Source organism: Dioscorea cayenensis, chromosome 10 (genome assembly GCF_009730915.1).
Source record: "Dioscorea cayenensis subsp. rotundata cultivar TDr96_F1 chromosome 10, TDr96_F1_v2_PseudoChromosome.rev07_lg8_w22 25.fasta, whole genome shotgun sequence".
Classification (NCBI taxonomy): Eukaryota; Viridiplantae; Streptophyta; class Magnoliopsida; order Dioscoreales; family Dioscoreaceae; genus Dioscorea; species Dioscorea cayenensis.
Genome location: NC_052480.1, coordinates 2,319,468 through 2,347,416, shown reverse-complemented (window position 1 = coordinate 2,347,416; position 27,949 = coordinate 2,319,468). Strand labels below are relative to the sequence as shown.

The 27,949-nt window shown below is 33.4% G+C and overlaps 6 protein-coding genes across 9 annotated transcripts; 3 read left to right on the top strand and 3 right to left on the bottom strand.

The window, feature by feature from the left end:
* Nucleotides 1–171: 171 nt before the first annotated feature.
* LOC120270637 (glyceraldehyde-3-phosphate dehydrogenase 2, cytosolic-like) lies at nt 172–4,386 on the bottom strand. The gene is made up of 12 exons (XM_039277693.1): nt 4,251–4,386; nt 4,117–4,140; nt 3,907–4,007; nt 3,004–3,119; nt 2,816–2,915; nt 1,869–2,015; nt 1,694–1,754; nt 1,503–1,600; nt 945–1,087; nt 740–823; nt 556–645; nt 172–465 (listed from the first exon to the last, which is right to left on the bottom strand). Exons 1-12 carry the CDS (start codon nt 4,252–4,254, stop codon nt 420–422), a joined length of 1,014 nt encoding a protein of 337 aa, XP_039133627.1. The 5' UTR covers nt 4,255–4,386; the 3' UTR covers nt 172–419.
* A 4,055-nt stretch (nt 4,387–8,441) lies between these two features.
* Nucleotides 8,442–10,721, top strand: LOC120270645. The gene is made up of 3 exons (XM_039277702.1): nt 8,442–8,593; nt 9,823–9,911; nt 10,361–10,721. The coding sequence occupies exons 1-3, from the start codon at nt 8,555–8,557 to the stop codon at nt 10,506–10,508; spliced, it is 276 nt and encodes a 91-aa protein (XP_039133636.1). The 5' UTR covers nt 8,442–8,554; the 3' UTR covers nt 10,509–10,721.
* Nucleotides 10,722–11,234: 513 nt separating this feature from the next.
* Nucleotides 11,235–12,695, top strand: LOC120270786 (mitotic spindle checkpoint protein MAD2). The gene is made up of 7 exons (XM_039277852.1): nt 11,235–11,414; nt 11,521–11,536; nt 11,631–11,761; nt 11,872–11,992; nt 12,073–12,176; nt 12,341–12,462; nt 12,556–12,695. Exons 1-7 carry the CDS (start codon nt 11,342–11,344, stop codon nt 12,613–12,615), a joined length of 627 nt encoding a protein of 208 aa, XP_039133786.1. The 5' UTR covers nt 11,235–11,341; the 3' UTR covers nt 12,616–12,695.
* A 172-nt stretch (nt 12,696–12,867) lies between these two features.
* LOC120270631 (trihelix transcription factor GT-1-like) lies at nt 12,868–17,579 on the bottom strand. 3 transcript variants are annotated; one of them, XM_039277684.1, is made up of 5 exons: nt 16,958–17,579; nt 16,320–16,358; nt 14,334–14,483; nt 13,883–14,110; nt 12,868–13,266 (listed from the first exon to the last, which is right to left on the bottom strand). In XM_039277684.1, exons 1-5 carry the CDS (start codon nt 17,439–17,441, stop codon nt 13,058–13,060), a joined length of 1,110 nt encoding a protein of 369 aa, XP_039133618.1. In that variant the 5' UTR covers nt 17,442–17,579; the 3' UTR covers nt 12,868–13,057. The 3 variants fall into 3 exon arrangements, with proteins under 3 accessions (XP_039133618.1, XP_039133619.1, XP_039133620.1); XM_039277685.1 differs by having other exon boundaries at nt 14,352–14,483; XM_039277686.1 differs by lacking the exon at nt 12,868–13,266 and adding an exon at nt 13,564–13,798.
* A 2,686-nt stretch (nt 17,580–20,265) lies between these two features.
* Nucleotides 20,266–24,031, top strand: LOC120270417 (F-box protein SKIP14-like). Its single transcript, XM_039277417.1, has 3 exons — nt 20,266–21,716; nt 22,528–23,414; nt 23,525–24,031. The coding sequence occupies exons 1-2, from the start codon at nt 20,943–20,945 to the stop codon at nt 22,996–22,998; spliced, it is 1,245 nt and encodes a 414-aa protein (XP_039133351.1). The 5' UTR covers nt 20,266–20,942; the 3' UTR covers nt 22,999–23,414; nt 23,525–24,031.
* A 282-nt stretch (nt 24,032–24,313) lies between these two features.
* Nucleotides 24,314–26,926, bottom strand: LOC120270418. Of its 2 annotated transcripts, none has more exons than XM_039277419.1 (2): nt 26,668–26,926; nt 24,314–25,418 (listed from the first exon to the last, which is right to left on the bottom strand). In XM_039277419.1, exons 1-2 carry the CDS (start codon nt 26,864–26,866, stop codon nt 24,445–24,447), a joined length of 1,173 nt encoding a protein of 390 aa, XP_039133353.1. In that variant the 5' UTR covers nt 26,867–26,926; the 3' UTR covers nt 24,314–24,444. The 2 variants fall into 2 exon arrangements, with proteins under 2 accessions (XP_039133353.1, XP_039133354.1); XM_039277420.1 differs by having other exon boundaries at nt 24,314–25,402; nt 26,668–26,925.
* Nucleotides 26,927–27,949: the final 1,023 nt, after the last annotated feature.

Genomic DNA, 27,949 nt, shown 5'->3' with positions numbered 1-27,949 from the left:
AAAATATCAATTAGAAGAGATGGATGCATTATCAAGAACAACAAAACAAAACCTAGAAGGTAATTTGCCACAATATTTCCGAGCAAGCACTTAAACTCACTCAGCCCTGCAAAAACATAAGTTTAATAACATTCTAACATAAAGGTCAAACCAAATATAGCATAAACAAGGGAAAAGAAAAGCAAGCACAGCCAATTTTATCACAAGTTACAGTTCAAATTTCAGCCGATTCAGAGCATAACTCAACAAAATGAGGGTAACCCTCAGACCAACACAAACATATTCAGAAAAACAAAAGACCCAAACATCACAGAGTATCGGACTTTTATTCCCATCAGAGAAATACACAAACTATTAAGAACAAACAGACCATAAACCACATTGATGGAGACTGGATCTAGACTTGAGGGATAAACATCCTACTGGCACTTGAACATGTGGCGGATCAAGTCAACAACACGGTTGCTACAAAAAAAGGTAAAATGAATTGGAAATCAAATATAGAGACTAAATTTTGGATAAAACAAATTGATTCTGATAAGTAAGGTGGATTACCTGTATCCCCACTCATTGTCATACCAAGAAACAAATTTGATGAAATTCTCATTCAGAGCAATTCCAGCCTTGGCATCAAAGATGCTAGACCTGTAATTTAACCAGGAAGATGAATTAGAAATGAATACCATGTAAAAAGAGGTTACCAATACTGTCTGTCTAGTGAAATAGCACTTGCATATACCTGCTGTCACCCACAAAGTCTGTTGAGACCAAATCATCTTCAGTATAACCCAAGATACCCTTCAACTTGCCCTCAGACTCTTGCCTGGAAGAACAATAATATATAAGCCAAGATCCCAACAAAAATTTGATTTAAATTCATTCAAGAAATCCCAAAGTCATTAAACAGTTTCTTGCAAGCCCAAGGGTGCTTGATATTAACATACTTGATTACAGCCTTGACCTCATCGTAAGTTGCTGACTTCTCGAGCCTGGCAGTCAGATCCACAACAGAGACATCAACAGTTGGAACACGGAAAGCCATCCCAGTGAGTTTTCCATTCAAGGCAGGCAGAACTTTACCAACAGCCTGCAAATTCACCAGATGGAGTGTTACGCTGTGCAATATAAGACAGATTTACTTGAAAAAGTTCTTTTGAATGTAAATCATCAGGAATTGACAAAAAAGCATTGAGTAATTTTTTTAGTTCGGATATATGTCAAATATTTAAGCTGAAATTTTAGTCAGTAACTAAAATTGACAATTTGCTGAACATTGAGCATCTAACAAATATAAAAGGAACTATAGAATGATCTAGGCACAAACCTATATACAGTCTCTATGGAGACTTTCATGTGAAGCTGTGTATATAGAACAACAAAAGCTGATAATGTAATATGCTCATAGTCACACAAGAGGCGCAACAAAAATAAAAACTGGAAAAAAACCAGAGAAAATCACAAAATGAATGAAAATGCAATCACATTGAAGTTATTTAGAATACCTTAGCAGCTCCAGTGCTGCTGGGGATGATGTTAAAACTGGCAGCTCTTCCACCTCTCCAGTCCTTGGCAGATGGACCATCAACAGTCTTTTGTGTGGCTGACCAGAAACAGAGAACACAAATGAACAACCCTCACATAGAAACATCCAATTAAAAACTTTACAGGTAAAGCTCTGCATCCGCATCCATACCAGTAATTGAGTGCACTGTGGTCATCAAACCCTCCACGATGCCAAAGTGGTCATGGATAACCTACAAAATTCACGGCAGAAAAGTTTATCAAATGCCCATGAAAGGAACAACAGAGCACAGGTCTTTAAAAACAAGGGAAAAAATTTATTTAATATATAAAAAAAAAGAGGATACCTTTGCAAGAGGAGCAAGGCAGTTGGTGGTGCAGCTAGCATTCGAAACAATGTCAATATCTGATTTGTACTCATGCTCATTGACACCAATCACAAACATTGGAGCATCCTTGCTAGGAGCAGAGATGATGACCTTCTTGGCGCCACCCTGCAATCACAAACCTCAGTTTTACAAAAGGAACTGCAGTAGGAAAATTGAGCACAGAAATGGCTAACCACTCTAGCAAAGCAACAACAATCATTTTTTTAACTAAATAAACGAGCCTAAAAAAATTACATGTATAAAGCATAAACAGAGATTTACAAATTACATAAACAATAAATTGCAGTCCCTCTTGCAAATTAGCAAACATGCATACCCAATGTTGCCACATGGGTGATCAGAAGGTCTCAGCCTGTGAGGCTAATGGCACAGCAAATAAAAGAAAGAAGAAGAAGAAGAAAGAAAGAAAAGATGTCAGCATAGCTGGAATGACAACAAGAACCACTCCAAATCATAAAAAAATGAATTACGTCAACATGTCTCGCAACAAAGTAACACAGACACAGGAATGGTGGGAGATTTGAAAAAGTAACATGGCAAATAAAAACTTCTCTGCATGAGATACAAGAGGATAAATCGTCCAGAAAACTATATTAATAACTAGACAACAATCTAATGGCCTAAATCCTTTACCAGGGTCAAGGCATGGTGAATTTCCAATCACCTAATTCATATTGCATAAACAACAGCCCACATAAATAAACAAGTTAGCATATCAATGAGGAAAATGAAAACAAAGACAAATTCTCATGCATATTACATAGACAACCAGGTGGGATCTAGACCAGTAAAAGGAAAAAAACATAACACAATGTAAGATACCATATGAAAACGATGAGAAAATAACAAAGGGTCAGATAATTCAATGCTTCACAACCAAAGCAATAAGCCTACTAAGCCAATACCTTCAAATGAGCTGCAGCCTTGTCCTTGTCAGTGAATACACCAGTTGACTCAACAACATACTCAGCACCAGCCTCACCCCATGGGATCTCCTCGGGGTTTCTTTAACATAAAATGAAAAGGCATTTTCACACACCAAATACTTGGAAACCAATGAACATGACTTAAAACAGGATAGGGATCTCCTCACCTAATACCATAAACTGTGACTGCCTTCTCATCAAATAAAAGGGTCTTCGAGTCCTTAACTTTGATTTCGTGATTCTTCCATTGGCCATGAACACTATCATACTTGAACATATAAGTCTGAAACAGAACATCATACAGTGTCAGTAAGTACACATAAATCTTATATTCAACATTTGACAACTTGGCAAACCACACAAAGGTCTTCATACACCATTTAAATAACAAGCAGAATCAACAAATTTGTTTCTAAGTAAATCTTGACCAAATAAACTATAAAACTTTGTTTGTATGCCTCAATATTTACGAACAATTAAACAAGGACACAAGTTACGAAATCTTACTGCAAGGACTACATTCTTACACAACCACATCTTTTCAAATCAACAATAATTCATAAACAATGGCCCACTGTCAATTTAGCAAACCACACACCAGTCAAAGACTCAAAATGGCCATGGACTGTTTCTCATATAATTGCAAGTGTAGCAGATAAGATCACTTCCTAGACAAAGACAAAATATCCACTAAAAAAATAAAAACTTATACATTTGACAAGCGCTACACAAGCCGGCACCGAAAGTCCTTCCTTCCGAACTATGACTTCCCTCAAGATCCAATTTTGTTATAGATTTAAAAAAATAAAAAAATAACAAAAATGGAAGTACACAGATCCACTGTTCACCGATCAAATAACGAAGAAAGCTGTAACCTTTTCATTGAATCCTTTGCATTTTATAGTGATCATAAGGCTCGCTAAAGCCGATCTAATGATACTTTGTGAAAATTTAAAACACAAAATCATTACTAATCCAGATCAATCTGAAAACAAAATAAAATAGATCTATCCAGCCAAAAATCGATCGGATCATCAAGAGCACAGATGAAAAATCGATCGGGTCTATACCATGTAATCGGTGGTGATGAAGGGGTCGTTGACGGCAACAAGCTCAATATCATCACTCTGGAGCGCTACTCTCGCCACCAAACGCCCGATCCTTCCGAATCCTGAACAATAACAAAGAAAAACCAAACGAAAAATGATCAGATCAAACAAAAACCACTTCGGAAGGCTGAAATCCACACAAAAACATCAAAATCACTCAAATCAACATACCATTGATACCGATCCTGATCTTTCCTGCAAAAAAACAACAGAAAACAGTGAAAAAATCAGAACTCAACCAAAAAATGAACCAAATAACAAATACCAAGCAAAAGAAAGCAAGATCCAGATGAAAAAAGGCTCACCCATGACGATCTGAGAGTTTTGAAAGCAAGAGTGGAGACGAGAAACTGAGAACGATGACAGCTGTAGAAGGGTAAAGGCGAAGGCTTTTATAATGGAATGGGGATCTAGGGTTTTCAATGTGTTCTGATGTTCCTGAGTACTGACTCCGCTAAAGAAGATCCGGCGCAATTTTTAAAAGAACCTAAAAACCCGGGTCACTCTGGGTCGGTCATTTTTGGAAGAGTGGTCTGATTTCTCTCCTTCTGATGTTAATTTGTTAATTTGTCCTGATATAAAATAAGTGTTATTTCTCTCACTTTCGATTAAAATAAATTTTAATAATTTTTTTATTAAAATATAAAAACACATTTTTCTATCATTTTTTTTAATTTATATAATTTCACTGATATTATCTGAATACATAAATACTAAAAATAGTGGTATTTTCTTTTTTTTTCATTTTAGGTGATTTCCTCATAATAAATATCTTAAGAGCGTTCTTTTTCCGAGAAAGTGATATGGAGTGGGAAATGAGGAAATTGTCATTTTTTAAAGTGAGAGAAGTGATATTACTTTCCAGTACTTTTTGTGTTCATTTATCATAAATTGAGAATAATAAAACCGAAAAATTTGAGTGTTATATGAAGTTTTATGAATTCAAAAAAAAAATTGTAAGTGAAAGAAAATAAGTTTTTATAGATTTACTCACTTCCCCAGTCTAGTAAAAAAATCGTTGAAGTAAGTTTAGTTTAAAATTCACTTTAATCGGAAGTGACGGAAGTGCATTTTCCTCCACAAAGACATTTTCCTCAATTCAGCACAAATGAGGGGCGTTCATTTCACTGCAAGTGAGGAGAAATCAGGAAGTGAGGGAAGTGTCACTCCCTGAAGTGGGGGGAAGTGATATCACTTTCAGGATTTCTATGTTCATTTGTCAGAAAAAATGATATTAGAATCGAAGGATTTAGGTGTTGGATGAAGTTCTATGAGTTCAAAAAAAAACTTTAAAAATGAAAAAAAAAACTAGTTTTTATAGATTGACTCACTTTTCTCCACTTCAGTGAAAAAATACTGAAGTGGCTTTAATTTAAAATCTACTTCAGTTAAAAGTAGGGGAAGTGACACTTCTCTCACTTCAGCATATGAACACCAGAAGTGGAAGAAGTCAGAACACTTCTCCTCACTTTCCCCACTTTCTATGAAAAGAAAGTCCTCTGAACCCCAGAAACGAGGAAATCAGACCACTTCCCGGTCCTAACTCGAGCCATTCAGTAGGGATGAAGAGTTCCAGCGGTACATTTTACCGTAGTTGGTTAGGTGTTGGGCTGGATCAGTTAGAAGGGGCGTGGGAGCGCCACGACAACGTGAGCATCGGCACGGGTCGTTTGGGGGGTCGGGGATGACGTGGCATCACGTGGTTAGTCACGTGATGGTGGGCCCCGGGAATCGGTAAAGCATTGCCGTTGAAAGAGGAGACCATAGAGAAAATGCCACTGGGTTTTGAGAATAATTACGGATATAGAACTGTGGGTTTTTATTTCCAAGGGGCGGACTTCTCTAGATGCTTCTTTGGACTGTCTTGCGCCCCAAGTTTGTCGTCTAATTAAAAACTAATTATTTATTTTTAACTTTAAATTTATTTAAAAATATTTATATTATTTGAAGACTAAACCATCTCTCAAATATATATAATATTTATTCCCTTCAATAATGAGGGTTGCTAATCTATCCATATTTAAAAAATAAATAAATAAATAAAGAGCAGAAAAAAATATATAATATATGGTTTGAAAATAGTTTTATGGTTTAAAAATAATGTCAATGGAACATGAATAAAAGGTATGGTGAGAATTTGTTGCTTTTTTTTATATCAAATGAGAGGAAAAAAAAATTGTGGATGCCATGAAAAATCTTATCCGTTTCAACGTTTTCTAGAGATTTTATACTCTGCACCTATCAACTTGTTTGCAACAAAACAAATAAATAAACCCAAATTAAAAAACAAACATAAAAAAACCATTTGAAAAGAATAAAGTTTTTTTTTTTTTTACTTGTGGTGAGAACAAAGACATGATCCGATATTTTATTTATTTTATTTTATTAAAATACGAGATGGATTCAAGACTTCAACCTTTGGAGGTGTTGTGTTTAAATTCACTCCATTAAATTTGTTAAATGTATGTATATATATATTATTTTCAAGATACATATGATGATTACGTTATTTTATACTATGTATTTATCTTAAATGTGTTAAAGAATAGTCTGAAGTAGTTTTGTCGAGCTTAAAAAAATAAAATAAAAGGTGACATAAATGTTTATTTTGATGTGGTTTGAAAGTTATGTCTCTATTTTTTAATTGGGGAAAAATTATAAATGTTGTTATTTTTTTGTTGGTTTAAATATTTAAAAAATACTAAAAATTTATAATAAATAAATAAAAATTTTAAGATTTTTTTTTACAATATTAGTTGAGATGGATGACTTATCTGATGTACAAAAATAAAAAATAAAACAAAACAAAAGTCAAATGTCACTTTTTTTTCCTTAATAAATGAACACATGAAATTTTTAAATATAAAACTCCAAATAACTCCTAAACAAATACTCATATAAAAATACTTGAGACATTAATGTTATATACAACTCTTTATTACCAAGATTTCATACAAATATTAACCATGAATTTGCTTTACACCCTCATAACATCACATATGCCTTATGATTAATTATATTAACTCATAAAGCAAATTTTTATATTTATTTATTTTAGTTTTTTTTTTTTTTGCCAAAAATATGGCATTTGAGCGCCTCTATATTGGATAAAAATTTAAAAATCCATAATATATATATATATATATATAAAAATAATTTGGGAAACCAAAAGAAACAGTAACCATGGGCCCATTGGGAAATTAGGTGGCAAATTTAAGTTCTAGAATAAAGAAGTTCAAAGCCTGTTTGATGATGCACTCCATAACTTAGCATTTCAAACAAAAAATAAATATTCTTGGTATATGCCATGATCCAAAAGATGTCGGAATTCAAAAACTTTATATATATATATATATATGCGTTTACTTTGCAAAGCTAAGCATGGTCATGGCATGCATGCGGGTGTCTTTGAATAGGATATTCCATGGAATATTCTCTCCAATCAAATTTAATATTTCATAATATTATTATGAATATAAATACAATGTAAGGAGTAAATAGGGATGTGGGCATTTGGTCGGCCCTAATAATTTGACCAAATTTTTTACAAATTTCAAAATTTCAGAAATTTTAATATTCAATTAAAAAAACAAGAAATTAAATAATAAAAAAGTATTGATTGATTTAACTATATTTTTATTAATTAAATCAAAAGAATGATTTTGCTTTGATATATTTTTATTTATTTTTATTAAAAAAGAAAATGAATACTCTCACATGCGTAAAAATTGTGCTTATAACACCTCAAATATATTTTTGAATAAGCTGCATTAAAACAACAAGGAACAACTCCAATTGACTAGTAGGAGGGACATGAGCAATATATTCAACTGACATAATCACATAGCTATTTACTTTCTCTAAAATTTATGATAATGTCATGTGATTGAACTCTCAATATTTGAAATGTGAAAGAAATAAAATAGCACTTTTTCTTCAAAAGTAGTTAATATTCAATTATTTATTGAGATTAATTTAATAAATAAAAATTTAGGTTATTTCAAGTCGATAGTTTTGAGTTTAAATTAATATCTACATAAATATATATATATATATATCATCTAAATGAATGTACTATAGATAAAGAAAATTTTATGAATATCAAATTATCAGCTATTGGATTGTGATCCAACTACTAACATTGATGAACTGTTCCAAACATTATTTATTATACATGTTGTTGTGGTAACATTATTTATCAATGTTAGCCGTTGGATCGAAAATCTAACGGCTGATAATGGATATCCATAATTTTTTTTTAATTATTGACGTCCATAGCGGATTGGTCCTCTATATATATATATATATATTATAAGAGGATTATCACTTCCTTTTGTTTCTACAGAAAAACCGATAGTTTAAATGAAAAAAAAATCAATTATTTAAAATAATAACATGGAATAAATTTTAAAAAATTAAAAATTAAAAACATAAAAGTGGTGTGAAAAATGTGCGCCGTGCTATTAGACCAAAGTTTCCGTGTCGGCTCCAAATGGTACTTCTTACTATAACTACTACACCTTCTTCTGCATGCGCTTTTCCGGGTCTTTGCTTTGTTTCTTTAATTTTCTCTTTCTCTTTAGGGTTTCGATTTCTCCAGGCGGCTCCAATGTCTTCCACCACTCTTAGCCGATGGTTGAGGCCTGAGGTTTATTACATCTCTATCTTTTCTCATCATTGTTCATTTGACATGATATTGTTGTGGTTAATTTGTATTACTTGTTCGTTGGTGAATGAATTGATCTAGGTATTGATTTGCTAGGGCTTTTTAATGTTTCTACTTGAGATCTGTTTATTTGGGTATGAATTTCTAGTGATTTTACGTGTTTATTTGTTTGTACATTTGTGCATGGTAAAGCATGGATCTTTTATTTATTTATTTTTTTGTTTTGATAAAAGTGGATAAACCATAAATTTATTGAAAAAAATCAGTATAAACTAGTACAGATACAAATAAACTATGAAGAGCATAGGCTCTCACCAGAAGTGAGGCACAAAAACACCTAAAAGTATAAGTATGGAAAAACCAGTGAAAAGATAAAGCAGCTCTGTAGACGAAAATCACTGACAAGTGGACACAGGTCTATAAAAGCTGTGAGTAGAAAAGTTCTACTCATAGCTGGATTAGGATTGGTTCGTCGGAATTGTTGGATTCCCTGATGGATCTTTATTTATTTTATTGTTTGTAGATACTAAGATATATTTATGAATTAAAGAGGGGTTTGAATTCTTTAATTGTTTGAAGATGGCATTTTGAGTGATTTGGATGTTTTGCTTGTTCTCTGTGTGTGTATTTGACATTGTGCACAGGATTATTAATTAATTAATTATTATTTTTATTTTCATGATTTTGTGATGATGTGTGCATTAGTTGGTGGTTTCTAATTAGATTGTGACTTTTTCTTTCTCAAAATTGATGTTTTATGCTTGGGTTTTATGTTATGGTTTGAGAAATCATTATGTACTTCTTTTATTGCCTGTGATATATGAGATCAATGACAAGGACCAGAAAACCAAACTAGTAGGTCTGTCTCTGTGACTTTTGTGTGGGAACCACTCCAGCATGATTTTATTTTTATTTTTTAGTTTTTTTTTCCCTTAATTAAATGCTCTGTTTATTGTGAATAAAGTAAGACAACAAGACAAGGATCATCTACCAATCTGAGTTGAAGAGATCCACCAAGAGAATATACAAAGTTTTACATCATTCTGTATCCTCATACTGACTGAACTCATCCTATGTATTTTTGCCATTAACTCAATTACTTTTTCATGGCTGTTAGCCCTCCCTCTTCATGCAGCAATTAAGGATTGAAACATTGGACTCTTTTTGTGGAACCTGAGTTCTCATACTGTGATTGTTTGTTTGTGTTTCAGGTGTATCCACTCTTCTTAGCTGTTGGTACTGCTGTTGGTATATGTGGCATGCAACTGATTAGGAACATCTCCACCAACCCTGAAGTGAGGTATCATCTCATCACTAATCTCTATCTTCACCTAACTTCATCTTTATAACAATGGTGGGAATAAAATTGTATATTTGAGTGGTTGAGTTGTCTTTAATTAACTAGTTTAAGGCCTTCCTCAGCTACTAGTTCAGAAAAGCAAGAACCTTTGTGTTTCTTTAAACAATGATGCTTATTCCTTGTGCACTTTAGCAATGCTTTTTGTTGATTTACAATAAGAATAACTGTCCTGGTGCTTGCATGTCTTGTTGCCTTATAATTCGGCGAAACCTCTTTTAATTCAGTGCTAATCAAATTACATAATTTTCGAACGCAGAATTTTTTTAGCTGTTGACATTGTTATGAATGAAATGAACCATGCATATTGAATCAATGTTAGTGTTTTTATTCGAAAACTTGTAAATCCTATAACGGTAACTAATTGCCGATGATTTGTAATCGATTTGCAGGGTGACCAAAGAAAACAGAGCTGCCGGAATTCTTGAGAACTTCGAAGAGGGAGAGAAATATGCTCAACATGGTCTGCGAAAATTTCTCCGCAACAAGTCACCCGAGATCATGCCGACTGTCAATGATTTCTTCTCAAAGCCGAATTGAAACAATGCTCGGCATTCTTTGGATTTCTGATGATTGAGACTGATTTTTTTGATATGTTTTTGGCAAATTGTTGCATCTTGTTTTGCTGCTGAAGAAAATTTAAAGCCTTGGAGTTTTTTATCTTGATAATGTTGTGGAATAAAGCAGCTTGTTCTTGTTGCCTTACTAAGAACATTTACGCCTATTTTTATATTTATATTTCATTGGAATGGATTTTTTTTTGTGTAATTAAAAGAAAATCAGTTAATTAAGGCCTTTAATTGTATCACAAATTCTCAATTTAATTTTTGGTTCAAATTTAGAATTTCTTATAAAAAATTGAAAACATAAAAAGCAATTAAAACTTTTATAAAAGAAAATCATCCCCATTTACTTTATATCAAAATAGCTTTAGTAAAATTACGAAAAAAAAAGAAAAAGAAAATTCAAATAATTTAATTTTTTTTTATAAAAAATTGTGAACAAAGGTTCGTCCTTTAAATAAAGAAAGAAACAAAATAACAAATACCTTTTTTGACATTGGTAAATCATTTCTACTATTTACTCATTTACTTTTCCTTAACCCACAAAGAAAAGTTTTTTTAAAAAAATTCAAAATATAATGACCAAAAAATAATAAAGAAAAGTTGGTGGACCTACATTGCTAAAATAACATAAACAGGGACATATATATAAATAATTGACCGTTAAAAATTTAAAAAGAAAACATTTGACCGTTGGAGTCCCACTGATACCCAAACTTTCCCCTTCCTTTCTTCTCTCTATATTCTCAATCTCCATCTCCTTTCTCTTTCCCAAAGATACACCAAGAAGAGAAGAACACTAAACCAGAGATGGCCTCAAGAACCGCCACAAAGGACATCATCACCTTGAGAGGCTCCGCTGCCATTGTTAGCGAGTTTTTCGGTATCTCTTCCTCTTCTTTTTCATCTCCATATCTCTTCCAACCATCAATGCTTCACTCCAAAGTCCTAACATTATATCTTCTTTGTTTTCATAACATTCATCACAGGTTATGCTGCTAATAGGTAAGTAACATACTCTTTGCAAATCTCTTGCTTTCTTGATCTTCTTGGTTTGTTGGAATTCAATCTAAAGTGCAAAACTTGAATACAATTACAGTATTCTATATAACCGTGGAGTTTACCCGGAAGAGAGTTTTGCAAAGGTGAAGAAGTATGGGCTGCCAATGCTTTTGTCACAGGATGAGGGTGTGAAGTCCTTCATCTCAAGTCTCACTTCTCAACTCTCTGGTAAAAAAATTTATAATTTTTTTTTTTAAAAAAAAACTCTGCTTGACATGTTCTTGTGAATTGTATTGATGCTTTTGTTTGATTGTTTTACTTGTTTGGATTATGGGAAGAATGGTTGGAGGCAGGGAAGTTGCAAAGGGTTGTGCTTGTGATAATGAGCAAGGCCTCATCAGAGGTTTTGGAGAGATGGAACTTCAACATTGAGACTGATGGTGAAGTTGTGGAGAAGGGGTGAGTAAATGTTGTTGTTGTTTTTTTTATTAATTTTTTTTGATAAAAATATGGATTGGTAATGTGAAAATTATTTTCAGAGTTGCAAGGGAGAAGAGTGATAAGGAAATTATGAGAGAGATTCAAGCGATTATGCGACAAATTGCTTCTTCGATCACTTACTTGCCTTGTCTTGATGAACCATGTAAGGAAACATATTAATCTTTGTTTTACTGGTTTTTGTTGTTTGTTTGGTTGAATTTTCTTGATGAATCTGATATGAGAGAAAACAAATCATCTTTGTTTTACTGTTTTCTTCTTCTTTTAATTGATTTTTATTGTTGATAGAATTGAGTTTTGGTTCTTTAGGTGTGTTTGATGTGTTGGCTTACACTGATAAGGATGTTGCTGTGCCATTCACTTGGATTGAAAGTGATGCAAAATTGATCAAGAATCCACAGATGGTGAAACTTCATTCTTTTGATACCAAGGTAGAAATAATGTGGAATATATTTCTAGTTTTGTTGACTTAATTAAGAAATTATCTGATTGATTTTAGCTAAGTTTTTCTGTTATTGTTGCAGATACATAAAGTGGACACACTGGTTTCATACAAGAATGATGATTGGGATGATCAGGAATGATTGATTTTTTGTTTGTTATTTTGACAAAGGAATGATTGATGTAGTTTGATCTTAGGATTTGATCTAATTGTGTTTTGGTACATGCCTCTTCTGTGAATTTGAAATGTGATCATTTCAGAGCTATCTGAATCAAGTCTGATTTCTTCTTTTTCTTTCACTTTCACATGATTATCATTGAAATAACTAATTTAATAAACATAAATTCGAATAGATAAACAAAGATCTCCCTTCATATCAGTTTGAGCTTTTGGATTGAATCGAGTCCAGATAATTTCATTTAACAAAAAACTTGATAATTTTTGATAAATTCATTTGTATTGCTCAACCATTAGCTAAGAAAGGCTCCTATGTTTAAAATGGTTATGAGCATACACAATAAGTTACAGAATGATATGATAATCATCTGGCACAAAAGACAGTTAGATTTGCAGAGCGAGACCAGTTAATCCGATCTTACGCCTTGATATATGCAATCGGAGCGAAGGTCATCAAAAATGTCCACGGTTCTAAATCCGCTCAACTCCCTGAGGCCAGCCCAGCAGCGCCGAGAGAGAAAATCACGGAAGTCTTCTTCAGTATAGAGTGTCTTGTCTTCGGTTCGTACTGGTATGCGGTCGGTATCATCATAGACACATACTTTAATTGTTACCCCTGAAAATTCGAGAATTACCAACATAAAGTGTCGATGAGAAACAGCCCACAAATTAAATCATCAGACTGAAAACACACACATCAAAAGGAACATCAACACAAGATGGAGTGATCGTCGGGGTAACATCATAGCTGCATAATACCAAATTTTACGCTTGAGAGACGCATTGCATTTAAAAGAAATACAGTTCAACTGGTTATTTGTTTTACAGACGAAAAACAACTGTCAAAGATCTTCATCCCGCTAATATGCATTAACAAGAAAGTAAATGTTGAAACATTTAAAGAATCTGAAGATACAGAACCAAATAATTCATAATTATAGTGCTTCACGCAGGTTTCCGAAGTGTTATCGGAAGTAAAACAATTAACTCCATTTATATAATTAACTGTTCAATGCCTACAAAAAATTGAGTCTGAACATAACAATTCTTGCTAAGTATTGCTACCACTAAGACCATGTTGTCACGCACAAATCATCAGTGACAAATGCTAGTCAACACCTCGGCTACATTGAATTGTGCGCAGGAAACTGATGAAATTAGGAACCAAAGGTTGGAATTGCAGAAAGTTGACAGCTAATATGTGAAGGGAGACTTTGTGGATATCATCTTACCTTCATCAAGATGGAGAGTGTAAGTTCCCAATGGCATGTCCCTGTCAAGGCTGCGAACAACCTCATCTTCATCCTCTAGCCAAAATGCCCTTCTTGTTCTTAATCCAAAAGCCGATTTGATGGCCTCCTTAATGGCGTCTGCAGTGCCATCAATACCTATCTTTCGAGCATATTCTCCCCACTTCACTAAAATGACTCTTCCACCATAAGAAGCTTGGTTATCTCCACCTGGAAAAAATGGTTAAAATCTTGTCACGATGAAAACATAGCAACACATAATCGCGCTGTTCACTCGCACCTGGTATAATTATATACTGGTAAACAACAAATGCATATGTTCAATGTGATTGTGAGTCTTTAGGTAAAGGGATGATCCAGCCAAAAAGGGCAGTACCATAAAAAGATTTCAGATGAAAACAGCAAGAAACAATATGAGTATGTGTTAGCCTACCATCTGCAGGTGTATTACCATTAGCTGAGTTGTCTCTCCAGTTCCATGGGGGAACTCCATTGGCCGCAACTGGATCAGATGCTGTTATGGCAAGAGTATGTGGGTCATGCTCCAAACGTCTTTCCAAATTGAGTTCGGACCTACCAGTAGCTGGATAACCAAAGACAAAGCTTTCTTAAGAAAAAATACATGGATAGCTGACGTGTATAGGCAATAAACAATCATGATATGGAACTGCAACACTACCAAGAGTGCATATATTGATGCCATAAAATTCCAAGGAAGAAACAATTTTTTGGTAAAAAAATATTACATGCAGATGAGTTCTGTGTCTTGTGCTGGACAAATAAAATGGATATAAAATTTATGTAACTCTTGTGAAAGTATTTGTTTGGCAAAGATATCAGGTTATTATGGAAAAAAGTATTGCCTTGGAACAACTTCTTACAGGTGTAATCAATACACAATGAAGCTATTTGGCAGTGGTATACATGCACCTAGATGAGTGAAGTTACAATGAAAAAATAAACATGTTTTATAGGTGGATATGCATAATTACACAGTTTAAAAGAATCAAGCTATTTGAAAGGCTTATAAACCCCTTTACTTGAGCCACATCAGGTCCAAATATTTGGTTTCCTTTGGTTATGCACATAATTATATATTCCAGATGGATTTATGCTCTAGGAGGTCATTTTCAATGATTTATATGCCAACCAAAAATAAACAAAAACAAACCCTCACTAGTATATTGCTTTCTGTTCTAAGTTGAACTGGCATCCTAGCCAGAATGGTCATTCCCACTTGCTAGCAGGTAGCCAAATATAGAAAGGGAACAAAAACTAGAATAGAACTTTCACTCCAACTAGGTCACCAAACATAACCTAAATGACCTACGACTAGATAAGTAATTTAAGGTAAATTCACTTTTAATCCTTGGTTCTATAATTAAATTTAAAATATATTCCAAATGTTGTCAGTATACATATATTTTCCTAAAAGAATTTAAATTTCATAGTTTAGATATGCAGTTCTAGATGAAAACCAAACATATTATGTTGACCAAATTCAATCAAAAGCTTAAGCTAATGGGTATTGAGCAACCTAGACTTGTATCAATATATATATATATATATATATATATATATATATTCAAATCCATCTTTTCCAAATTAACCTACGTGGACTATAGAAACTCTAATACAACCCCCTTGAACATGCTAATTTATTTTAGAAAGCCATGTTGCAATCAAACCAAACAAACCAAACTTAGATACCATGCTAGACACAAATCAAACATATTATTTGAGCTCGATTCAACTTAAAAGCTTAAACTAACAAGATGAAAAACCTAGGCATATATATATATATATATTCAAATCCATATTTTCTAAATTAATTGATGCGGGGCTGTTTATTAATCTAATACATATAACATAACAAAAAACATATATTGACTGATGAAATTTTATCATCTTTCACCAACACACTAGAATTAGGAAGGATTTGAATTGGTTTCATTTGGCACAAGAAGGAAAACACACTTTGTTACCCTTTCTCAAGCTGTTTTCAAATATTTTGCATGACTTTGCATTAAGCAGATTTATAATGGTAACCTTTTCATTAAAAAGTTGTCTCATCTTTCACCAGTGCACTAGAATTAGGAAGAACTATAGTACACTTTGTGAAAAGAAGAAAAACACACTCTATTACTCTTTCCCAAACAGTGTTCGAGTATTTTGCAAAATTTGCATTAGGCAAGTTTCTAATGGTAAGTTTTTATTACCCCCCTCCACAACAACTTGTCAAAAGAAATTATAAAGAATCCCAACTAGTGAAACACATTAAGAAAATGAGATTGATAAGGTCTCCAATTGAATACAATAACAAAATTAAAATTGCGGCGGACATAAGAATGTAAAATACAATTATGCGAATAGCACTTCTCCAACACTAGATAAAAAGAGAAGGATAATAAAACAGTACCTTCTACAGGTCCAAATGGAATACCGGCATCTTCAAGTCCTAGATCCACTCAGATATAGTAAAATAATTTAGTAAAGTTAACAAGTAACATATACAATATCAACAAAACATTACGCTACAATGGATATGGACACAAGCATTACATGAGACATTGAGAAGGAAATTAGAATAAGAACTGGAATCATCTACACAAAACATCATGGAAATTAAACTAATACATTATGAATCAACACATTTATATAGATTATAAACAGATCTATAATCAATAACAATTGAACAATAAGCAAGTTTTTACTCACTTAGAAAGTACTGCTACAGCAATTGCTAGATTAACAAGGAAAAGATTGCAAAATTCTAATTTCACTCACCGATTTAAGTAGAAACCAATAAGAACACTCACAAGAAACTCTTTCAAGTTCAATACTGAAGCCAAATTAAAAACATCATATAAAACCAAAAACTATATTCGCAAAAACTAACAATCAATGTCCTCTAATCAATTTCAGGAAATTTCTCTGTTCCTAGAAACCAGATTTCCTCATATCACACACAATTAATCAAACTAAAGTATCCAATCCTCAAATACAGCATTAATTCTCAAATCAAACACATCAAAAGAAGAATTTTTTTCTATATACCTTTATCTGAGAACTGGAGGTATGAATCAACCTTAGAGTTCGCCGGGCTCTTGTAATTACCATTCCTGCTCCTCTCCTTGAGCAACTCATCAAGCTCCTTGTAATAAGACATCTTAGAAGACCCGCTCCCTCTATCCCTATGCTTCGCCTTCTTGAACTCCTTCAACAAGTTCCTCCATTTATCAGTGCACATCGTCGCAGACCTATCATAACCCTTATCCCTCATCTTGGCCGAGATCTGCTCCCAGAGGTGCTTGTTCGACTTGGAGGTGTTGAAAAGGCCATCCATTTCTCGGCGGAAACCGATCAAGCTACGGGTTTCTTCTTGAACCCAGGTCTCAGCGCGCTTCTTCGGGGCTTTTATCTCGTGCTCCTCACCCCCGCTGCTGTCCGCCATGATCATCGGCTGCTGGGTAGGGATTGCGGCGTTGGCGATGACTCCAAGCATCGTCTCGATCGGGCGGCGCTTCTCCGACAGGTACATGATCTAGAAGGCGAGGGATTTCGAGGGGAGATGAGGAGGATGATGAGGAGGAGGAGATGCCATGGATGATGAGGGTTTGGGGATGGAAAAGAGAAAAAAAGGAGGGATTTTTGGAGTGAAGTCTCACAGGCAGTGACTCATAGCAAAGACAGAGCTTTGGGGGCACCTTTTTATTTATTTATTTATTTATTTATTTTGGTTAATTATTTAAATTTTATTATTCTTAAAAAATTGCATAATTTACCAACATAAATAAAAATAAATATATTTATAGTAGAGTTGGTATTTTATTTTTTCTAAATTAAGGATTTTTTATATTTTTTTATGTAATGTTATTATTTGTTTATATATTTTCTGGATTAAAAAAAAATCCATCTATGCATAATAATAGTAGAATTGGAATTCATTATTTAAGGGTTTGTATATAGAGTGTTATTAAATCATATATATATATATATATATATATATATATATATATATATATATATATATATATATATATATATATATATATATATTATATAAAAAAATAAAAAAATAATCCGTTTGTATATAATAATAGTCGAGTTGTTTTTTTCTTTTTAATTGAGGGTTGTTTTATATTTTTATGGAATACTATTATTTTTTTATATACATTTCGGATTAAAAAATAATTTATTGCTCTTTTTTATTTTTTGAATGTGTATAAAGAGGCTTTGAGAGTTATTTTTATTTTATTTTTTTAAATTTTTTTAGTTGACTTCAAGATGGGAGAATATATATATGCAACCAAAATCCAATTTATTTATCTATAGTTGGGCATGTTTTATTTATTGTTTATTTATTTATTTGATTTATGAATTATTGAACTTTTGGCCATGTGGATTTGTAATTTGATAATTTATAAAATTTTGCTTAAACTTTTTTTTTTTTATTATTACAAAATGTAGACAAACCATTTGGGAAGCAGTGCACAAAAGTTTGAAATATCTCTTGGTCTTCTTCCACTCTGTCTATTTTTTTCTTTTATTTTTTACCGTTTTGTTATAATATTTTTTTTTATTATTGCAATTCTAAATTATAATTTATTTTAAATGAAAATAGACTCACTCACAAATTTATTGAGAGCAATAAAAACAATTATAATAGAACAAAATAAGGGAGGAAAAAAAAATCAAAACAGACAAAACTAAGGTGAGTGAAGACCACAAAATTTATTAAAATTAATTAGAAAAAAATAACTTATGGTTTTTTAATTTTGCAAAATAGGGACAATTTTTTTATATTATGTGTTTTTCCAACTAGAAAAAAAGGGGAAAAATTGTTAATAAACTGATGTTAACCTGTAATTGTTAATTTATCGCTAAGCAAATTATGTTTAGTTTTTAGAATTAATTTTTTTTTATTGAAATTTTTTGAGAGATTAATATATTTTTTAAAAATATATATTTTTTAATGACATAAGCTTCTAAATAAAACTACGATTTTATCTCTGTGAGTTAACACTATTAATAACTTGTTAACCACTGTTTTTTTTTCCCTAACGAGAGACATCACATGATTTTCTTTTTTAAATTTTTCCAAAAAATGAAAATGGAGGTAAAATTCCAAAAAGCAACAGTGTTCCAGTGGCATAAAGAATAATTTTAAATTACAATATTTTTTATTAAAAAAAATGGATGGTGTTAGTGATCAGATATTTATAATTTTAAAAAATAATTATTATTTTTTTAACCCCCGATTAACTTCCATCTTGCAGGTAATGCATTGGATAACAAAGATTTACATCATGGTTAAGACTCAATAGCATATCATTTTTGCCAACTAATCAATGATTAAAAAGTTTAATACCCATTCTTATTAATTTCACACAATCAAGGTATATCATATATGGCAGTCTTTCATTGCCCAATATCATAATTTTATATATTTTTTTTTTTTTAAATAAAATTAAAACAATAAATATTCAACAAAAATCAATGTTTTACATTTTTATCACTGCTTACGTCAATACTAAAGAAATATCTAAATAAATAATAAAATTTATCAATTCTTAACTTTGGCCGTCAAATTAGACCAATACATCATCAAAACTTTGTTCCCAAGTCTCCCCCAAAATTCAATTTTCAACGTCAAAAGAAATTTCTCCCCCAAATTCACCTTAAAAAATTACGAATTTTTATGCATATAAATTTATAAAAATATGAAATTACACATGCACCCTCAGAAGTATTATCTGTGAAAATTAAAGTTTTTTTAATATAAATATATAAAGTTTTTTCTTCACTATTTTTTACATTTCCTTCCAAGTATTCTTAAAAAAAATTATATCTATATATATAAAAACCGGGGGACATAATCCAGCTTACTTCACTTAATATTGGGTTTGAAGAGTTTTGAGTGCGAGCTCTAAACTCGCAATGTATAGCAATGATTATCGGTATCATAATTTTTTTTTACTTATTCTCTACAGAGAATACAAAATTTTAAAATAATCAAGTGGAATGGTGAACTAATAGATAAATTTGAATTTTATAAAATAATTGTGGAGGGTATTTTTGTAATTTCACTAAATTTAGAAATTTAAATAAATATTCTTTGTTAATTTATTAACCATATCTCAATTTTCTTTTATAATCTCAATCAATATATTGACTTATTTTAATTTTGAAATAAATGTAATTAAATTTATGAAGTGAATAATTCCTGATATGAGACTTGAAGGAACAAATTGGGAATCAACTTGATGACCGACACCTGTACGAACCCAACCGGATCATTCGGTAGCCCATTAATCACAATAAAGCCCTTCTATTTTTAACAAATTATAGTTTGATCCCTTTTCTTTCTCTCTTATACGATCGAAGAAGTTGGGATCATCTCCATCTCCGCCCCAAAGTCTAGGGTTTTCTCTTTGGACTCCGGAGCTCGCCCTCTCTTATCTGAACCAAATCGGTGGCTTTTCCCTTGAGAAAAGGTCGATTTTTATCTTCTTCGTGTCTTTTTCCTACCTTTTGTATTTTAGATTTGTGGAATCTGGTTGGGATTATCTAGAAATTCAGGTTTTTCTTTGGATATCATGATTTAGGAATTTGGTAGGTTGTATATCTTGGATTGGATCGACACTTAGGTTTTCGGATCGGAATAGGATTTGGGGATTGCTGGTTTTTTTATTTGTTTGAACTAAAAAAAAAAGGGGGAATTTGTGGAATCGTATAAAGTTATTGTTTTTAGATCTTGCTATTAACTTCTTATTGGAATTTACCAAAAGACTGCGAATTTTTTGGTGTTGGTCTTGTTTGGTATGATACATCGAGGGTTTTCTTGTGGAGTCCTTAGAGAGATTGATTGTCTAGTTTAGATTCCAGGTGAAAAATATAAAAAAGAAAGAAGATTATGCTCTAGTGTTTTGATCTGTTTGACAGGAACAAACTTGATCTCTTCTCCACAAAAAAGAAAAAAATCCCTTTTTAGGGTTAGGTTTTTTTAGGTTTAGTGGCAGGATTAGACGGCCCTTTGGCCATGGACTTTTCATCTTGTTCAATATTCCCAGTGTCAAGCCACCTCAATGATGAGTTCTCATCAATGGGAAATAGGAGCTCTGGAGGCTCATGGAGTCCATGTTTATTGAATTGGGATTTTAATCATGGAGGGGATAGAGAACAAGGCCATGATTTCAGTCATCTTGATCCTATCGACCTCCTGCCATCTGATCCCTTTGGGATGAATCTCAACACCACTTTTACAGCCGCTCTTGCAAGTTGGTGGATCAGAGATCATGGCATTAGTCTTGATGATTATGGCTTTGGTGGTGATTATTTGGTCTCAAGCTTTAGTGATTATGGCTATGGTGGTTGGCTACCTTTATATGAGTCGCAGTTTAATGCTGGAACTCTATCTGATTTTGGGAGTGAAGCTCAAGATTGGGGTTTTATTCAAGCTGTTGACAGAGGGGAGTCCTCAAATCCTAACCAGATGGAAGAAGCATGTGATAGTGGTGAAGAGGATTATCCACATGATGCTTTGATGTACTCACTGGCTTATTTGGGTGTTCGCGATCTCCTTTCTGTTGAGATGGTGTGCAGGTCTCTCAGGAACACTGTTCAAAGTGATTCTCTTTTGTGGAGATGTATCCACATAGAGTCACCTTTGAGTGAGAGGATGACAGATGATGATCTCTTTCGCTTGACAAGTCGTGCCCAAGGAAATTTACATTACTTGAGTCTGGTAGGGTGTATGCACATCACAGATGACGGTCTGAAGCATGTGCTTGAGACCAACCCAAGGCTTAAAAAGGTACCCTTGCAACACCTTTATTGCATATGGTTTGCTCCTTGGTAGTAATGCCTCTTTTTTTCTTTCTATCTATATTGTTTGGATATCATGCTATCCTTTCTTAGTGCACTAAAATTTTTTCATATTGTTATTTATACCAATGTGTTATTCATATATAACAAGTAGCAAAGTGGTGTAATTCTTTGTGCCTTCTTATGCTTGCCCATTTAACCGTATGATGCTGATCGGGCTGTGGAGAAACTATTTCTTGATTATTGTTTCTGCTGATTTTGTTACTTGCCAAATTTGTTGACAATCTTGATTTGAAAATCACAAATTTCTCTTATATAAATGTTAAGATGTGAATGTATTAACTCATTTGATGAATGTGATAGATTGAATTATATGAAGGTGGACTATATCATAGTATCTTTAGTGTTGGGTCACTACTAATAGAGCTGTTTCCTCATCCAAAGAGATGTGGCCTATATTTACTGGTGCTTTTAAGTGATAAAGTTCCATTATTCTTTCTTTTCTATCCAACTCAACAAGCAGACACTGGCATGAAAAGAAATTTAGTTGCAATTTTCTCAATCAATTTGGGCAAAATATGCTAAAATTCTTTTGGGCTGAACCTTGAAGACCGGAGAAAAATAAATGGCTACAAGACTTGTGTTAAGATGTAAGGTGTGACGACTTTGTGTATAGATTTCTACATTGTTATCATTAAAAAGACTCTCTGTTAGTTTGATATGGTGTTGATGTGACTTGTTGTTTAATATAGCTATTTGATTACAACTGTTTATGATCATATACATTCTGGCTCTTGCAGCTCAGGATTCCTGGATGTGTGAGATTAAGTCTTGAAGGACTTATTAACAATCTGAAGGCTCTCAAGTCTTCAGCAATGCTAGGGATTACCCACCTAAGGCTCGGGAAGCTGTTTGGAGTGACATCGGAAAATTATGATGAGCTGAAATTATTATTAGGAGTTGACAGACTTGAGCAGTCCAATGCTCGCAAGCCACGTTTATATCACCATGGTCCTCACTCTCTGGCTTTTGATGATGACCGTCCTTTGGATATTGAGATGTGCTCACTGTGTCAAAAGTTGAAGCTTGTTTTTGACTGCCCCTCTGAAGGTTGCCAAGAAAAGCCTGAGGAGTGTAGGGCTTGTGATATTTGCATTGCAAGGTGCATCCAGTGTGGTAGGTGCATCAAGAATTGTGAGTATGAAGAGACATTCTTGTTGGAAAATTTATGTTCTAGCTGTTGGAAGGAAACACCCACCCCGGCAGCTTGATACAACCAGCGGAGGAGGTTAGCTCTAAGAAGCATATTCTGTGTAGATATCTCGCTGTGTTCCATGTCGTGCTGTTAATTAGGTTGATGCATCCGTCTTGGCCTTTGAGTATCGTGAGGGAGGCCAGAAATCACCCTTGTTTACAGTTTCTCTGAGATCTGCCGTATCATCTTTGTCTATTGTGCCTTGTCAGTTTATAAAATCAGAAAAGCTAAAAAAAAATGTGGAAAAAAGAAAAACAGAAAATCAGCCTAAAAGAAGAATTGAAGGGAAAATCATTAGGGGAGAAGCCATTTCATGTTGCTCTGGTACTCGTCAAAGAATCAGATCTGGACTGTGTTTGGTGGATAGATTGTGAACCAAAGTTTACTCCTATTCTTATTTTTGCCTGCAATCTGAGTAAGGTTGCTAATGAGGTTCGTAACTTTCTAATCTATTTTGCTTCCCTGAACTTCATATTTAGAATAAGTATGACATTTAATAACCTTGACACTGTACCTCTAATGCACCTCGCACCTTTTTGTAGATTTGCAAAACATTTGTTGCCTACCTCAAGATTGCAGATGAAGTCACCAGACTGGTTCTGATGAATGTGCTTGCAGTTCCGTGAAGTTCCAGTTTGCTCTTTTGTTTTGTTTTTAGTAACAAGAGAGGAAGAAAGCTGAAAACCTGGTGTAGGTTTTGGTTTGACAATTGGCGCATCTGTTTTTATTTTCTAAATAGCCGGGGAGCGAATCTGATGCTATTGCACTACTTTTTGTGGTTCATTTGTTGGATGCATCAGAAGGTTTCAGCCAATCGACTTCGAATGCCTTTGCTTTTCTTGGATGAATTATTCAAAGTTAATTGGATTTGGAAAATCTGGAGAGTGTCTGTTCTTTTGATATCTTTGTAGCTCATATGCGTATGGCTACATTTACCAATAATACAGTTAAAACCTGACTATTTGTTTCATCTACTCACTATGTTCTTTCCGTCGTGTTTTTATGCAAGACATTATTTTCACCGTTTGAATAAATGAGCATTTTGATTATCAGCTGGATGTGGTGCACTGAGCTGTACTATTTCATTTTCTTTTCTTTTTGTTTTTTCTGCATCTGCTTATAATATTTTGGCAGATTCAGAATTTATGTGAAATTGTCATTCAAATGGAGTCAGAAATTTGTATTCTGGAAGTCAAAATAGCTGAGACATCAATTCTGGACAAATTTTACTGATATGTTAGCATTCCAGTATTTGTACAAATGATAACAAACGCTTGAGGCCAGAATTTGTGTTCTGAAGGTAAAAATCAACTGAGAAAGAGGTTCCATACAAATTTGAATATTGAATTATCATTCTATGACTTGTACAGTTATACAAATGACAATGTGAATTTCCTCCCCCATTTCATGCATTAATCTGATGTTGATGCAACACAAACTTCACTGCACATAAATTTCAACATCACTGGAAGAATTCCAGATGACCACCAATGTCCCTGCACAACAACCTGGCCTCGGCCGCCAGTTTCCTGCTCCTGCCAATGATGAACCCTGTCAACCCATGTTTTGGTTTAGGTTCGTAGACCTTAGCCTCGTCTTCCCGCCCCATTAGCACAGCTTCTCTCGCCGGCACCACATTGTTCCACCAGAAGTCGCGAAGGATCCCATGCATCAGTTCCCAATAACTCCGATCCCTCAATACCCGAAAGAGTGCGCTTCCATTCGGTGTCCAACAGTACAAGTCTACCCAATCTCTGTCCATGATCTCCATTTGCCCCTGCACCTGTGGCATGTAATAGTATGGCATTACCTGCCAAGGGAGCGCGAGCTCGGGTTTACCTTTGTTATATGGACATTTCACCTCTAGAATACCGGCATCGGGATGTAAACCAATGAGACCATCAGGCGAGGCTCCAAGCCACCCATAGCGAGCTTCTGCATGAATTGCAAAGCCTAGTGAGCCAACTTCCCTGCCAGTGATGGCCTTGTACTGTTCAATTGCTGCCGGCTCTCGGGACACACCCCAGTCCATGGCGGCCTTGGCAGCTGCCTCAAACACTATTTCATCCGGGATGAACACTTTCTGGTGCCACAGCTCTGACCTCCGGTTACCCTTCCAGAAGCCAAGCGCGGTGCTGAAGGTGCTTGTAGTCAGTTTGTCTTTGCGAAGAGCAAACCACTCTTCTGAGCGCTGCGGTGCGTCGTGAGGGGTGAGGTGGGCAGATACCACTGGAGATCGGGATTGTAAAAGTAGTGGTAGTTGTGGTGGTGATGAAGGGGACAAGGATGAGGCAGCAGTGCAAGATTGGGGAATGTAGCCTTCATGATTTTTTCTTGATGGTAGGAAACCGGTGCGAGGAGAACAGGTCCGTGACATTGGGATGAAAGATCGGCTGTTGCTTGAAATTGGTCGGCTTCTCCTACGAAGATCATGCACTGTTTAATAGTCAGATATTGAGGTAGAACAAAGAAAGATGATGTAATAAGCAAAGCATATTCAAAGAGATGACCTACAAGAAATGATGTGTTACAAGAGAGACGAGTAATTCTAAAACCAAGTACAATCTAATGTAAAAGTAAAGCATCTATCGAACTTAAAACCGATTAGAAATACAACCTTGTTATTCTTGCTTGTGGAAGTGTACAACTACAGGTGTTTAATTGTGTAAGGCAAGAAAATGAGAATGACATTGTGCCATAGAAAAGCATTTGATTCTAAACTGTCAAATTCGTAAGCAATATAAGTTTATTTATGCATAAATACACTTCATTTGAGTAGTCATTCATGAAATTTCACAGGGAACTCAGTTATGACTAGAAGTTTTACCATCAGAAAAAGCAATTCACTCCACAAGACGAACATTCAGCAAGGTAACAAGTTAAAAGCCAAACTTTGCACAGAATTTTCACAAATGGTGATGAATAAGTTTCCTCTTAGTGAAAATAAAATCATGAAAAATATCAAAATATCCTCTACAGGACAATTCATAAACTCAAAATATCTTAATTGTTCTGCTATAACCACCAGTTCTGACTAATAACACAGTTTTTTTGGAGAAAATTTACTAATAACACAGTTGCAATGATGAACAATTACGAAACGCCTTGGGGGAAAAAATTATACAACCCAACATAGAAATACCATTTTCCTCCATCAAACTCCTCTGACTACAGAATCATTTAGAAAACAACTTTTGACTATTAAATTTGCGGAAAAATAAAATCAGCATCACTATGTTGGCATATTTGCTACCACTATCTATTAATCTTCAAAATACATTTTTGATATCCCAAATATCTTATATCCTATTGAAATCCCCTTCTTTTCCCCAAAGTGTACCACATCATGACACTTTCCAAAATATTTTCCCTTTCTCTTTAACAAGGTGTTTTGTTGTCACTTGTCACTAAATGTTAAGGACGCTGTTAAGGAACAGCAAACCAGTTATCCAGAAAAACCCAATGAATAACCAAACAAAAGGAAACTAGTAATCTCTCAATGCATCAAAATAGAAGGAAAAAGGCTCATAAGGTGTCCATTACTCCAAAACCTGGCATTTTAATCACCATAAATAAGTAAAGAACAAGACTTGATCCCCAATCAGCTCAGAAAACATCAAACAAAGAAGAAGACACATAACAACCAGAAAAAAAATAATAAAAAAAAAGCTGCCGCCTTTGATACCTGAGAGGTTCCATGGAGGGGTGGGGCGTTGTCTGTGGAGCCGGGAAGCGCCATTGCGAGCTGGAGAGGAAGCAAAAGGAGTAGAAGTTCTCAGAGGAATATAAACAAACACCTGAGCGGCATTTGAATGACCCCCGGGAGCCGAGGCTAAAAGTCTCATTTTTGTTGTCTCTTCGGGCACGAACCGAAATTTAAGCATGATGATGAGCCCACCGAAAATTTGTAAAATAACACCATAATTAAAATAAATTTATTAATGTTTTCCAAAATTTCATTTAAAAAACTTCAATTTTAAAAAGCAAACAAAATCATATTTTTTATATTATGTATGATTTTTACATGAATAAACGATTTTACTTATGAAAAAAAAGTTAACACCGTTGATATATCATAAATTTGAAAAAATAAATCTTTCTTTTTATTTTGCAAAAGTAAAAAATCACAAGAGTTTTTTTATTTTTAATTTTTTCATATATATATATATATATATAAAGCACAGGATGAAGTCTTACAGCTTATTTTGATACTAAATAAATAATTTATATAATTTGTATTTTCATTTGATAAAAAAAAAATACTATCAAATTCTATAAACTCTTACTATTATTATTATTTTATTTTAAAATAAATGTGGATAAACCACAACTTTATTGAATAAAATCTTACTATTACTTTCACACTTAAATTATATATTTAATTACTAAATAATCACAATTATGGCTGATCTGATCAAAATATGCAAGTTACCCAAACAAATTTCATACTAAATAACAATAATTCTTTTTTCTTTATAAAAAAGAAAGGATAAAACACCAAAATCATATTAAAAAAAAAGAAATATAGATAAATGAAGATAATTCATTGACAATGGTGTTTGTATCAAATAATTTAATAATTTGATTTTTTTTTTAATTGAAATGCAGCCACTCTAATCTTCTCAAAAATTGATGTCGTGCATTTTGAGAGAAAAAACCAGTATTTTTTTTAGAAAATAAATTTATTAACCAAATAACATTCCTCATTCCCATGCAAATTAAATAAAAAAAAAGCATTTCGTGGTCTCAAAACTCAAATAAAATAAAATAAAATAATAAACCAAAGAAGCGGGAAAGTAGGGAAAGTTTCTAACGAAAGAAACAAACAAAGTGGAGAAAAATAAACTAAAATTTTAATATATCATATCATTCACCGGCACATAAATCACCAAATAATGGCTAAAGAAAATTTCAAATAATAGATTTAAAACATTAAGTTTATAAATTACAAACTAAGAAGAGAGAGA